The sequence below is a fragment of the Ceratotherium simum genome, chromosome 7 (assembly GCF_057802395.1).
Source record: "Ceratotherium simum simum isolate JZ-2026a chromosome 7, ASM5780239v1, whole genome shotgun sequence".
NCBI lineage: Eukaryota > Metazoa > Chordata > Mammalia > Perissodactyla > Rhinocerotidae > Ceratotherium > Ceratotherium simum.
The window spans coordinates 55,132,973-55,146,993 of NC_141906.1; the positions used below are offsets into that span (position 1 = coordinate 55,132,973).

The 14,021-nt window shown below is 37.6% G+C and overlaps 1 protein-coding gene across 1 annotated transcript; it reads right to left on the bottom strand.

The window, feature by feature from the left end:
* Nucleotides 1-3,791: 3,791 nt before the first annotated feature.
* MMP12 (matrix metallopeptidase 12) lies at nucleotides 3,792-13,676 on the bottom strand. Its single transcript, XM_004427394.3, has 10 exons — nucleotides 13,571-13,676; nucleotides 12,437-12,684; nucleotides 11,699-11,847; nucleotides 11,485-11,610; nucleotides 8,460-8,621; nucleotides 7,820-7,943; nucleotides 6,882-7,015; nucleotides 6,325-6,484; nucleotides 5,517-5,620; nucleotides 3,792-4,618 (listed from the first exon to the last, which is right to left on the bottom strand). Exons 1-10 carry the CDS (start codon nucleotides 13,670-13,672, stop codon nucleotides 4,518-4,520), a joined length of 1,410 nt encoding a protein of 469 aa, XP_004427451.1. The 5' UTR covers nucleotides 13,673-13,676; the 3' UTR covers nucleotides 3,792-4,517.
* Between the last annotated feature and the right edge of the window lie 345 nt (nucleotides 13,677-14,021).

Consider the following 14,021-nt stretch of genomic DNA (forward strand, 5'->3'; position numbering starts at 1 on the left):
CCCCACCTGGATGTCTCAAGGCTCCCCAGACTCAGCAGATTCAATTATCTCCATTCCATCAACCACACCACCACCTCCTCCACAACCTGCTTTTCCTTCTCTATTCCCCGTTCAAGACCACTTCTTAAACCAGATCTTTAAATATCATCCTATATTATTCCTTTTCAGTCATACTTCACACACAGTCATCAAACCCTATTAATTCTCCCTTCTCACTGTTATAATGTCCTCCCCACTATAATGTCACTTCCACCTTCCTCATGACTATAATTCATAAGTGCAGCATTTCTTGCATGTACTCTCCTATTTTAAAGCCCTTCAATAAAGCCATATCACTTATGAGATAAAAATCAAACTCATGACAGTAGAGGTCCTTCATGATCTACTATCTTATCTCCTGCCATTCCTTCCTTCATATTTTATGCTACAATTTTACAAAAACTGCTCTTTGTATATAGTGGGTCTTTGAAGAGGATTATTCTTCTGCCTAGAATCCCTTTAGCTCACTTTTCCACGTAATGAATCCCTCTCATGTTTTTATTTGGTGAGGAAGATTAGCCCTGAGCTAACATCTGTTGCCAATCCTCCTCTTTTTGCTGAGGAAAATTGGCCCTGGGCTAACAGCTGCACCCATCTTGCTCTACTTTATATGTGGGATGCCTGCCACATGTATCAAGCCACGTGTAGGTCTGCGCCCGAGATCCGGGCCTATGAAACCCCAGGCTGCCGAAGCCAATCACGTGAAGTTAACCACTATGCAACTGGACGGGCCCCCCTCTCATGTTTTAAAACACACCTCAAGTATTGTTTTCCACTATAAGCATTCTGTGGTCCCTGAACCCTTCTGCAGGGATTGACTCACTCTTCAACCTTGTACACACTTCTAGTAGACTACCTACTTCATTGCATAATGATTTGCTGTTTAAGTGCCTTTTTTATGTTTTTACTACATTTCGTGGCTTTGAGGGCAGAGATTGTTGTAGTCATCTTTGGATCCCTCATACCTATCACAGAGTCTAAAATCTAGCAGATTCTCAATAAATACTTTTGAATGAATGAACAAAGTCAAAATTGAACCTCGGAAATTACATGCCACCCAGATGCATCATATCTTTTTCTTTCTTTTGTAAAAGGATAGTGTCCCTCACTACACTTTAGAGGGTCAGGAGGTAGATGGGATTGGGAAAACTAGATTCTAGTTCTTTCAGGCTTGAGGAGTTGCCTACTACTATGTGGTCTTCTCCACCTGGTACTCCAAAAGATGGGCAGGCCTGTGCTCTTCCCTGTTGGATAACTAGTGCTAACATAGAGTTTTCAAAAAAGATTTTCATGTAAATATAAAATGAACATGTTAAAGATATTATTCAACTCACTAACTAATGAGGGAATTAGTTCAAAGAAGGATCTGAAGAACAGATATATATGCAGTAACAAATGCTAAAGTAAATTTTCTAATGGCATAAATGCATTAATATCTTATAGGGCAATAAAACATAGTGTTTGAGGTTGTCTATTCTACCAGGCAGAAATCAGTTGTATCTCTAATGGTGGCATTTATTTGCATTGCTATAGAAAAGAACCATTTGCATTATTATTAGTTTTCTATTATTTCTCTCCTTATAGAGTTACAAAATAGCCTGGTTGATGGAAAGTCAAAGATGCACACCCTCATAAAATCAGCTGCTTTCCAGAAGATCTGCTAGACAATATCCAGCGCTCCATTGTAAAGAGACTTTTAATTTCCAAGTCTTGGATGTTTTATTCCCGACATTAGCAAGATAACACTACTACCTTTTCCAAGGCAAAGTGATATTCCCCAAACTGAACGCACAAAGAATTCTTAAGACATTTTAAAGAACTTTTACGGGCCTGCCCTGTGGCTTAGTGGTTAAGTGCGCATGCTCCGCTACTGGTGGCCCGGGTTCGGATCCCGGGAGCGCACCGACGCACCACTTCTCCGGCCACGCTGAGGCCACATCCCACATGCAGCAACTAGAAGGATGTGCAGTTATGACATACAACTATCTACTGGGGCTTTGGGGGAGAAAAAGGAGGAGGATTGGCAATAGATGTTAGCGCAGAGCCAGTCTTCCTCAGCAAAAAGAGGAGGATTAGCATGATGTTAGCTGAGGGCTGATCTTCCTCACAAAAAAAAATAATAAAAAAAAATAATAAAGACCTTTTAATTGAAAGGTCAAGTAAAAGTACAAAGCGGTGTAGAGTGGAGTGCCAGGAGGTTTTACTTTGTTGGATTTTTTTCCACTTTATAAATTTGAAAGGCAGAATTTTGTGATGGTTAATAAATAGATTCTGAAATCAAATTGCCTGCCTTTAATTGTAGCTCCAAGGCCATGCGACCTTGGCCAAGTTAGTTCGCCTCTCAGGGCCTCAGTTTCCTCATCTGAAAAATGATAATGATAGTATTTATCTCATGTTTGTAATGAGGATTAAATGAGCTATTTGTGTAGGTGTGTGTGTGTGTTCAGCACTTAGAACAGTGCCTAGCACATTGTTAACATTGTAAGAATTTGTTAATCAAAATTTGAAAATATAACAAATGTAGAGGGAGGAAGTGTTCACTTTTTATTATTTGAAGTCACTTCTCATGAGCACTTATGGGACTGAAAGGGTTGTACCCTGGGCTTTCATTTTAATGCAGTCATCATTTAAGAGAAATTGCTTCCTCCTGAATTACCTAAGGCCAAAGACAACTCAACCCAGATATCAGTAATTTTTCTTTTGGTGCTAATCATGTGGGGAAATTTCTTCTTTTGAAGGAAGTCCAGCATCTAGTTTTCTGTGGGGAAATAACATTTATTCTAAGAAGGACTTGACCCTACTCCTTGTAAAGACAACTCTGGGATTATTATACTGAAGGAGCACATACTTGAGGGTGGATCTAAACTATGAAGGACTGAGAGCTCCTTCACCATCTAGAATCTTTCTGATATTCATATTTCCCATGATCTCAGTTCATTCCACTACTCAAAACAGATCATCTGAGCTGAAATGGACTTGACCATTTCTTGGATCTTGAGTACATCAATCAGCAATAGTCTGCAAATAAATTGAAAGCTGCACGCATTCCACAAACCTTAAGATATTAGTGGGATCTTTAATATGTGTACAATCCAGAAAATAGGGAGAAAGTATGTCAAGTTAGTAAAGAAAACTGATACAAGGCAGGCCAAGCTACCAGCATGGTGTGTTCACCTGGTGAGCATACATGGTATGTGTATGATGCATCATTTTTTTCACAATAAATCTATGAGGTGGGTACCACTAATATTTACTCCTAAATTTGAGGAAGCTTAGATTTAATCTCTCGTCAAGGTCACACAGCAGTTACATAACCCATTCTGAGACTTGAGCTGCAATAGAAATTTTACCAGAATGGAAGTCCCCATTTCATCCCATGTCCTCTCCAGGCTTGTGGTCATACACTGTAGGTGCTGCTGGGGGTTGTATGCAATCTGGAGAATGCTTTCTTGACTTGAGACTAAGGATTCAGGTGGCCTTAGACAAGTGGTCCAAGCAAATATAACCTTTCCTTTTCCCAGTTGCTATATTTCTATTCACCCCTTGGTACAGGCACATAGAGACTTGATTTATTTAGCAGTAGGTCCAGGATTATTTTCAAAATACATATTCTGTTTTTTAAGAAAGAAATTTTAAAAACCAAATACTTTCTTTCAAAGTTTTTATTTGAGCAAAAAAATATATATATATACTTTATATACAATATTAGAAAAGTCAACACTGACAAAAGAATAAAATTAGATTACCACCATAATTGTATAATTTACTTATATATTACTTACATTAATTGTCGTTTTTAAAATTTAAGGTATAGTATATTTTTATTCTAAAAGGATTAAAATGATGCTCTTGCTGAAATATTTAATGGTCATTAGAACTAATATTTCTTTCTTTTTTTTTTTTTTTGTCAGGAAGACCAGCCCTGAGCTAGCATCCAATGCTAAGCCTCCTCTTTTTGCTGAGGAAGATTAGCCCTGGGCTAACATCCGTGCCCATCTTCCTCTACTTTATATGGGATGCTGCCACAGCATGGCTTGACAAGCAGTGCGTCGGTGCGTCCCTGCGATCTGAACCTGCAAACCCTGGGCCACCAAAGCAGAGCACACACACTTAACCACTACGCCACCAGGCCGGCCCCAAAACTAATATTTCTCAATTTTATTTAAGCCAGAGAAATAATTATAATTTCTCAGTTCAAGGATGTTAGGAACCAAGATTCTCTTGGCCTTTAAAGGTGTCTATTTTCAAACTTAATGGTAGAGTCAAGTAGAAATTGACAATGAGGATTTTCAAAATCAAAAAATCTTATGTATTTTGTAGAATTACTTAACTATATAATCATTTATCTATCACCTATAGATTTTACCTTATTTTATGATACATATCACTATATAATGGTACACTGGGCACATAGCAAGTATGAAATAAATACTTATTAAACTGAAATGAATTGACAAACACTATTAATTATACCATTCCTAACAACCAAACTCAGTATTGCTTTTCAGCATTTTGGTGACACGATTGTATATGACATCATATTCAAGCATGTAGGATCCTTGGAAGAAATAGTAGTGTCCTAAAAATGAAAACAAATTGCATAGTTTAATTCTTCGCTTGTATTTCTTTAAAAAAAATAACATAGACCTATGTTTTCATAGATGATCTAGATTAGACACGGTCTGATTTGAGGATATAGATGTTAGATCTCTTGGCTGGGTATCCCGCCCCCAGATATCTGCCTACTGCCAGTCATTTCACCATTAAATATGTTCATTAATTTTATTGAGAAGGTGGTTTGGTCTTACAGGCTGACTACTAGGATACAAATGCTTTTGAAAGACATACTCCAGGTGGAGAACTCAGAGTGGGAGAGAGAAGATTGGGCCCAGGTAGAGCACACAAAAGCCTTGATGGAGGAAGTAAAAAAGACACAGGGGTGGAAATAAAAAACAAAATATCTTGGCCCAGTCAATAGTTTTGCTTAGGTTGACCTGGCTTGAAGATATTCACAAACAGAAACTTAAGATTCTCCAGTCCCACCCTCAGCCTCATCCGTAAGAGCCTATGAAGGGTAGAAGGGGCAGAAAAGAAAGTAAAACTGCAAGATATAAAAAGTATAAAACACTCCAGCTTGCCTGAATCTTGGCTGCCATATGCTCACTCACATATAATGTGCAGCTCGATGTGACTGGAAATTCCAGAGACTCAGATACATGGAAGTGACAGCAATCACACTCCCCTGCCCGCTAGATCACCCTAGGAACACACTGTTGGTTCTACTTTGATCATTCTTCTACCCCACCTATTCTGAGCCAAGCACACTGTGAATTTTCCCTCTGCGGCTGTATGGAGAACTGCAGAGTCCTGTTCTTTTCCAATTTGGAGCCCCATTCTTTGAGCTTGGAGGCTTTATAATCAGTTCAGTGTTTCAAAAAGGGATTTCCCATATCTTCATGGTTTCCTAATCTACTTACTGTTATAATAGAAGACGGCATCAATTTTAGGTCCAATTCCCTGGAAGTATGTGGTAGTATATTTGGGATAACCAGGGTCCATGAATTGTCTCCTCTCGTCATACCTGAACAAAGAAATAATAAGCAGGAACTCAATCAGCAAATGGATTCCATAGCATAAAGCTTGGCATTTCATGACATGAACCACAAAACCCACCTTATTTTCTCCTGAAAGACTCTTCCTGCAAGGGTTTAAACTGCACCAATAAACAGTTCACTGATTTACTCTTAGTCCCTAAAGGACTCAAACCCTAGAGTTCCTGACTTCTTGTCAAGCACTTTTTGCGCTCCTCCACAATTCTTCCACCAGTGCTCTGTCTTGCTTTATAGAGCCTGACTGTCTATTCCTGTTAGTGAAAACCTTGCAGGATCTGCTGTCATTCAGAGAATGGTTTCCTCATTTTGTCTTCTTGGCTCCAATGGTTATAGAAAGGAATCTGAAAATCCATACACCCTCCAAACTGACTGTAAATACGAGGTCTCGTATATCTATACCACTATTTTCCAATGTACTTCCACTATGATTAATAACACGACATTTTATTTAGTGTTCCTCTTTAAAAACACATTATTGTTATCTTACATCAGTAAGTACAGAGAAAAGAACTAGGTTGAAAATAACTATTCCAGTCCTACATTCTCTTGGTCTCTCTCCCAGGAAGGTCAAGGATATTTGGGAATTTGCATAGAAAAACTACCTTCTGGAAAACCGCATTCCCTGCCTGTTTCACAAATCTTAGGGGTCAAACTACCAGCCATTACAGCTCACCTCCAATATTGGTTATCTACAAAGAAGTAGGTCTTATAGAGAAGTGGGTTAAAAACAGCTGCATCAATTTTTTTCACAGAGTAGGGGAAGCCCAAAGAACGTATGCTCCTGGGATAGTCTGACTGTGGTCTTAAGTTGCTGATCAACCAATACTTATCATCTGTGAAGACAAAGAGAAAGGATACATTGGAATCATACAGAAAGAGTAATAGAAATACTGACTCACCAAAAACAGCATCATTCTTTTCCCATCTTTTCCCCTTAACATGTGTTTCTCCTTGTTCTTAAACATGTTCAATCTCCTATGGTTCTGTATGTTTTTTTCACAAGTACTAACATCTCACATTTTACAAACTTTTCCAACAAGTTTTGTGTATTACCTAAGTATTTAAGCTATTTGAGGTTATAGTTCAGTGTCACCATTAAAAAAATATAGAGTGCTTTTTGGGTCTATTTTATAAAAAGTAGTAGTATTTCCTTAAAAAGTAGTAGTATTTCCTTAAGTTGTTCTCTTTCTTGGAAGTAGACTCAACAGCAAAACGAAACACTGGAATTACCTTTAAAAAGAAAAACATCATTTCTGGCTCCAATTTCATAAGCAGCTTGAATGCCAGAAGGTAAGGTTGGCCATAAAGAAGAAATTAAACTAACACTGATCTCTGGATTCTCAGGAAGCTTCCACCAGAAGAACCTGACATGAAAAAAATTTAAAACGTTGAAAAATTGTTGGAGAATCAAGAACCATGAAATGTGAGTGGGAAGGACTTATGAAACGACCTAATGTTTCTTTCCATTATCTTCACATTCTGTTCCACAGATATTTGTGTAGGAGCACCACAAGGAAATGAACTTAATCAACTCTTTGATAATAACAATGATCTTAACAGGCAAACTAGTATATGGAAATACCCTCCAGTTTGGAAGCAAGGGATCAAGGTTCTATCTAGTCTGACTCCACAATCCATTCACCAGTTTTGTAATCTAAAGAAAGTCACTTAACCTCAAGTGGTTCAGTTTTATAATCTCAAAAATGAAAAATATTTGTCTTACCTACCAAATACTAATCTTCTCCACTCTCCCACCCCTCCGACATCTGCTTCAATCTGTGTTCTAAGACAGAAACCATAAGCCATCCTGGAATTTTTTCTCTATTATCAAGAACCGAGCCTTTTAAATAGGTACTCTGTCACAGCTTTAATTCTAGACTTCACCATTTTTACCTATGATTATAATCATCTGGCTTCTCTGCTTTCCGTCTTATCTTTCCCTAACCCAGATTCCTTCTGTAAATCTATTTTTTACAAGCCAGCTTTCTAGTTAAAACAAATATAATCACACCACTCTCCTGCTTCAAAATCAAGATCTCTTCACTGCCTACAGAATCAAGTCGAAGTCCCTACTCACAAGTTTCATCTACTTCATTTCCCACTATTCTCTGATAAAAAATTCTAAGGACTGAGCCATTAATATTGGTTAGATATGAAAATGATCCTACCTGTCTTTAAAGTAAAAGATTTTATCTCCCACTGTAGTGATAGCATCAAAACTCATATTGGGATCACAGATAGTTGGGTCTCTATTGTCGGGATTTGATGAGGGTTGACGCTTTTCTGGACGTCCTGAAAATACATTTCAAGAAGCATTAGAAAAAAAAATCTCCATTTTAGTTCACAAGAGGAAGAAATAATCTGTTTCAAACATTTGATTTTCTTGATGAAAAATGCATAAAAAGCAATTTAAGCTTTCTATAACATTCACAGGAAGCATACAATAAGGATTTTTTTTCCCCAAGCGGTTGCAACATCATGGAGGAGAAAATTCTGATCACTCTGGTTTTCCTGTTCTGATTAGATTATTTCTCTGTGCATCTTCTTCAATAGACAATGGTATGTTGGATAGAAAGAACAGACTTGAGGCCAGAAGATTCAGGTCCTGCCTCTGGCTCTGGCATTAACATACTAGGTCTCTTGTGCTCACCTGTAAAATGAAGCTAATATCTGTGCTACCTACCTCACAGAGTTTTTATGGGGTTCAAAAGAGTACATGTTAAAGTTTCATCCAAATGCAGATATTATGAGACTATTCATAAGAGTGAATATCTTTATAAGGCAAAATGATAATGAAATTCAACTCACCGTAGAGATACTGAATGCCACGTATATCATCAGCAGAGAGGTGAAATGTGTTGTGGTCAACATAACTGTAGGTGGGGAACATTATGGCGCTTGGGTCATTAGAATGGTCAAGACCCAAGGAATGGCCAAGCTCATGAACAGCAACTAGAAACAAGTTTGTGCCTAAGAGGAAACAAATCAAAAAGGGGAAAGAGCAGTGAAATATATTGGCGTCTAGAGAACAATGACACAACATCTGACACAATGAGAAGGGACACATTTGGGAATCTTTTACTTATTTCTCCTCCTTCTTGCATAAAATTTTTCAACCTCGGCACTATTGACATTATAGGCCAGATAATTCTTTGTTGTCGGGGCTGTTCAGTGCATTACAGATGTTTAGAAATCTCTGGTGTTAGGGATAAATTCAAGTAGCAAACCTCCCTCTAGATTTAACAACCAAAAAAGTGTCTCCACACATTGTCAAATGTCCTCTTGGGGACAAAATTGCCTCTGATTAAGAACCACTGCACTAACAGACAAGTGAAATATGTTCTGTTGTGAAAATTTCTAGAATAACTCACAGCTGTATTCATTACTGCTAAATCATTCCCAGCTCCCATGACCCTGTTCTGCTTTCACTCTTGATTAGCCTTCAGCGGATATAGAAAAGTCTTCAGTTGTCATCCTCTACTAAACCCAAATATAAGGCCATATTAAGTTCCAGGTACTATGAGTCACTGAAAAATATACCACATTATGTCTAATCCTCATGCAACTGAAAGGAAGGCACAAGGCTCTCTATTTACAAATGAGCACACAGTGTCAGTAAGATTAATTGACCAAATTAAGTGCTTGAGCCAAGATTCACATCCACATTTCTTGCCTCATCTTTTTACTATATATGATTCCAAATGAAATCAAAGAGACTATGCTTACAATTTAGACATATTGACAGTACCAAGTTATAGTCGTGCCTGTTCTTTTTTTTTTTCTGTATATTCTAGAGAATCCACCTTTATAGGTAAGAGAGAGGAGTGTATCCTTTCTCTCAAATTTCTCAATTCTCGTGAGATATGAATAACAACCATTATTTTTTTTAATCTGTGTTCTAGTCTAATGCCTTCATTTTTGTCTTTCTTTTTCTATGGCAAAATTAAAGCTCAGAAGAACTGACTTCCCAGGGTCACACAACACTTAGCTGCAGGGCCTGACCTTGACATACTCTCTAGTACCCAAATGTGAACATAGAGTCCATGCACACCTCTCTGTTGGGGGCGGGTATCTAGGAACACAGATCCTCCAAGCATTCCCTATAACATAGGGCTATGGCAACTAACTTAGACATGCTTTCCCCTCTTTTCTCAAATAATGAGAAAGAAGAAGCAAAGACTCATTCTCTCCACTCTGCGTAAGACTGGGATGGGTAAACAAAGCCTTTTACAATTTGGCCTAAACCTCATTTTATCCTATTCCCAATTCCTATAATACTTTGTACGAAAGACCACCATTGGTCCTCATCTCAAAATAATGGATTTCTCTTTGTGTTCTGTTTCCCAATAGATCGTGGGCTTCTCAAGGGCAGGACTGTGCCCTCTTCATCTCTGTATCCAAACACCCCTATAACCTAACACTGTAATAGAAACTCAGTAAGCATTGTGTGACTTGTTCATTTAATTTATTGGGTCTAAAAATTAGGCTGAGGATGAGCATTTTCAGTTAAAATTTTCAGAAATAATTTAGCTTTTTGAAAATTTACCTTTAGAATTGAGCCAATTAAAAATAAGGCAACATGGACAAGTATGTTGCCATACATGGAAAGTATACACCGGGCTAAGAAAACTGCTGGGAAATGCATGCCCTGGCCCCAGCTTTACCACAGGCTAGCCACTAACCTTTTCTTGCTCTCAATTTTTTCTATCTGTAAAGATCTGTATTAAATGATTTTTCTAAGGATCTTTAGAATTCTAAAACATTTTGCGAGGCTAACTGGCACAAGTCTCCCATATCGAGTGAAAAGATTATAAACCCCAAATAACCTTGGATACAGTTTAGACAAATTTAACATGTCTAGCTGAGGATTTGCAGGTAAGTGAGGACCTAATCCTATATCTGTCATCTTTTGACAATGCAAAAGTCATCTTCTCTGTTAAGAATTTTATAAGCTTTAGGCCATGTGTCAGACCAAAACAAACAACCTCTCTGGTCTATAAAAATATTGCCATCCAATGTATGCAATATCAGCCAGAGAGAGGGGGATGCTGAATACAGCATTTTCTTGATGACTTTCTCTCCATTTACTTTCCTCATGAGTCGGTCACATAATCTAGAATTTCCAATAGAAAGATTAGGAAGGCTTCTGAAATGATGGCTTGAATTTTCCAATGGATAACAATTCCACCAAATACCAGGGGAGACTAGTTATGTCCCTCCCACAACTGTCTGAGAGGGATGGTGAGTTGCAGCCCCTCTGTAATGCACACGAGGTATTGTTAAGTGACCAGTTGGGCATTCTGAAATTTTTATCCCAGAACCACAAAAGACTACGTGACCACAGAATCTTGTGTTTCTCTATAGGGATCTCTAAATTCTCTATGATGTAACTTCATCTTTCTGTGTCACTATGAATCTAAGAAACTGTCAGTATATAATGGATCGTGCAGATGACCACCCTATCCTAGGATAATTGGCATACACAGAATTAGTATCTGTGTTTACTGGAGTTTATGAATTGCACTGTCAAAAACCGATCACCTAAATAACAGCTTTTATCTTTCCATACTATGGTTCTTAAGGTTCCCGAGTTTATACTAACAAACTAGCTCATCCTCATGGATTCTTAGAACTGATTTGGAAGATAATATAGTCCAATATCCTCAATTTATTGAGGGTGAAATTGAGACAAAGTGTTAAATTTTGTTGAGTTTCTAAATTATAATCAGAACAAGTTTTCCCATTCTACAATCCATTCTCAGACTGTAACCTTTCAAAATCAGCATGTAACTTAGAATTTGTTAGAGTTTTCCTGTGGTTTTGTTTTGCCTACCTTTATAGCTTTTAGTCCAGATTTCAGCCTCATCAAAATGTGTGTCTCCTCCAATACCAGGTCCAGGTCCAAAAGCATGGGCTAGAATTCCATTTCTACCATCAAAAGGACTGTAGTCTCCATGAGCTTTTTAACAAGGAAAGAAAATTAGTCCATCTCTATATGCTATAGGTCATGCCAAATGATACAGATGAAGTAAGTCCAAGTTCTCTACCTCCATATGCAAATTGTATCATAATGTCAGCCTCGCCTGCGTTAATCTTTTTGAACTTCAGTGGAGTCACATCACTCCACACTTGAAAAGCTTTCTGGATGGCATAGTCAACATCCTCAGGCCTCATGTCTGGAGTATAATTGTTGATTCTTCACCGGCAAAACAAAAGAGAGGAAAAATATGGAAACCATGTGTTAATTTTATCCTATTACAATACTTCATTTATGCTAGCATGATGGGAGAATAAATTGTTTCATAAATTAATCGTCTAGATAACAAAAATTTGCTTCATTAACTACAGGAACATTTATCCTTGGGCAATTTCTTTCTTCAACAGACTCTAACTTGATTTCTACTCATTTATGTTTTATAGGTCATCAATGTGAAGGATTTACATTCAGAGAAGCCCACGCCTTTTGCCCCTGCTCCCGGATGTCTGTATTTATTCGTCTTGACTAGTATATAAAACTTTCTCCTGCCTCATATTTATTGTAGATCTGGCTTCATTCTCTTTTTGTGTGCAGGCTTCCTACTCTGCTTTGGACTGGCAAGCCAAACAACTCTTTCTTGAGTGAACAATCCTTCCTTCTAGAGATAATGAATTTTAACACAGGGATAGTATTAGCAATTGAGGGAAGCTTCTTATCTACTTCCAGATTTAGAGCTATATCTAAATGGTTCGGGTTTCTAGAAGTCAGACCTACGGGAAAGTAGAAAAATGTATAGCTACAATGTTACCTGTAGGTGAGAAAACGTTTCTTCCATACTGGCCTCCCTTGCATTACCCTGAAATTACGAACATCGGGCACTCCACATCGAGGTCTGTGCATCATGTCAAGAGTAGATGGGTCCAATTTCCCAGTCACTTTTAGCCCCAAGAACTGCTGCATTTCCTGAATTTTATCCTCCATGAAGTTCCTATTGACCTTCATTTTTGCAGTTGGAATTGTCTCCATTTCAAGGCCATAAAAGTCTACCAAGTACCTCTGGAAAAAAACGCATTATGTGATACATTATTACACACAGACAGGTTTCTGCTGGAGCTCTGTATGACTCAACTGCACATTGATGTTTTGGAACCAGGCATTGGACAATGAATTATAACGAGAAAAAATTCTTAATTTTCTGTGCTGTCAAAGATGTGTCATAAACTATTAGCAAGATTAATTCCTGGAAGCCCACTGAAAACACTTTTATGTCTCTACCTGTTAGAATTTGTTTCTACTCTTTAAAACCTATTTCAGCATCTAGTATATCATGGCAGTTAGAAGGCAGCAAAACTTTTATTGTCAGGATGTGTAAATTATTAATTTAAGTTGGGATAAAATTTTCTTGCTTAAAAATCCAAAGCTCAACACAATTGACAACTATGACAAATTCCAAGTTAAAAGCCTTAGAAAATGGAGCAATCTTCCAAACTTATATAATTAGGGAAAAGAAATGAATTGGGAAAAAAAATCTATTTTTAAAAAATGCTCATGAAGAAATATCTGGGATGAGTGAAAGTAAACAGTATTCTTGAATTATCATGGCAGCCTCAAGTGGCTAACAAATTAATCAAGCCGTTGTTCAAATCTCAGGTTATTAACTGGTATTAAATGATTAATCTAAAATACCATAACAGAAGTAGAACTCCAATTATTTTGAACTAAAACTCCTTGGCCAAATCTTTGTGTAGAAGGGACAAATTCACTCACCAATTTTATAACACTCTTTCAAAACCAATATCTTTTTTTATATTCCTCTTTGACAAAGAAAAATTCAATACTAAAAGCAAATAGTCTCCTAAACCAGTTTTCAACTAGACACTTTTCAAAATAAATCTTAAAGACAAAAATCAGGCTAGATAAATACTAGAGTGTCAATACTCACTTGCGCAAACACCACATCACTTTCGCCTGGGCCTGTGTTGTTAGTCAGGGGAACAGCTCCAGAGACAGCCGCCTGCAGGACCAGTAACAGAAGAAACTTCATTCTAAACTTCTCCTGAAAGGTTGAACCCAATTCACTCTGTTCCTTTTCCGTACAAGTTCCTTGAATGTCCCTCTTTATATAGCCCTTAGGCCGGGCTCGGTGAATACAAAATCTTTTGAGTGACTCACAGTTGATATCATCCTTTGATTTACCTCAAAAACATGCAAACACAGCACAAAGTTTTTCTAGGACCAACAATGGGTCAATTAGCATCTAACTCGTCACCCACTTAGATAACCCAGAGTATATTTCCTCAAAATGATGAATAAGCCCTACTTCTACCCACCCTACAAAATAAGCCATTATACGAGAAATACTAAGCACATAAAATATAAAGATAACTTAGAAA

Bases quoted from the DNA above. Each gene is read 5' to 3' on its own strand.
- MMP12 (XM_004427394.3), bottom strand. From the start codon at position 13,672: ATGAAGTTTCTTCTGTTACTGGTCCTGCAGGCGGCTGTCTCTGGAGCT. The intron at 7,016-7,819 runs GTAGGATCATTT...TTTTCATGTCAG, and splicing joins ATCTTTTACTTTAAAGACAG to GTTCTTCTGGTGGAAGCTTC. The intron at 4,619-5,516 runs GTAAGTAGATTA...TTTCATTTTTAG, and splicing joins TGCCGTCTTCTATTATAACA to GACACTACTATTTCTTCCAA.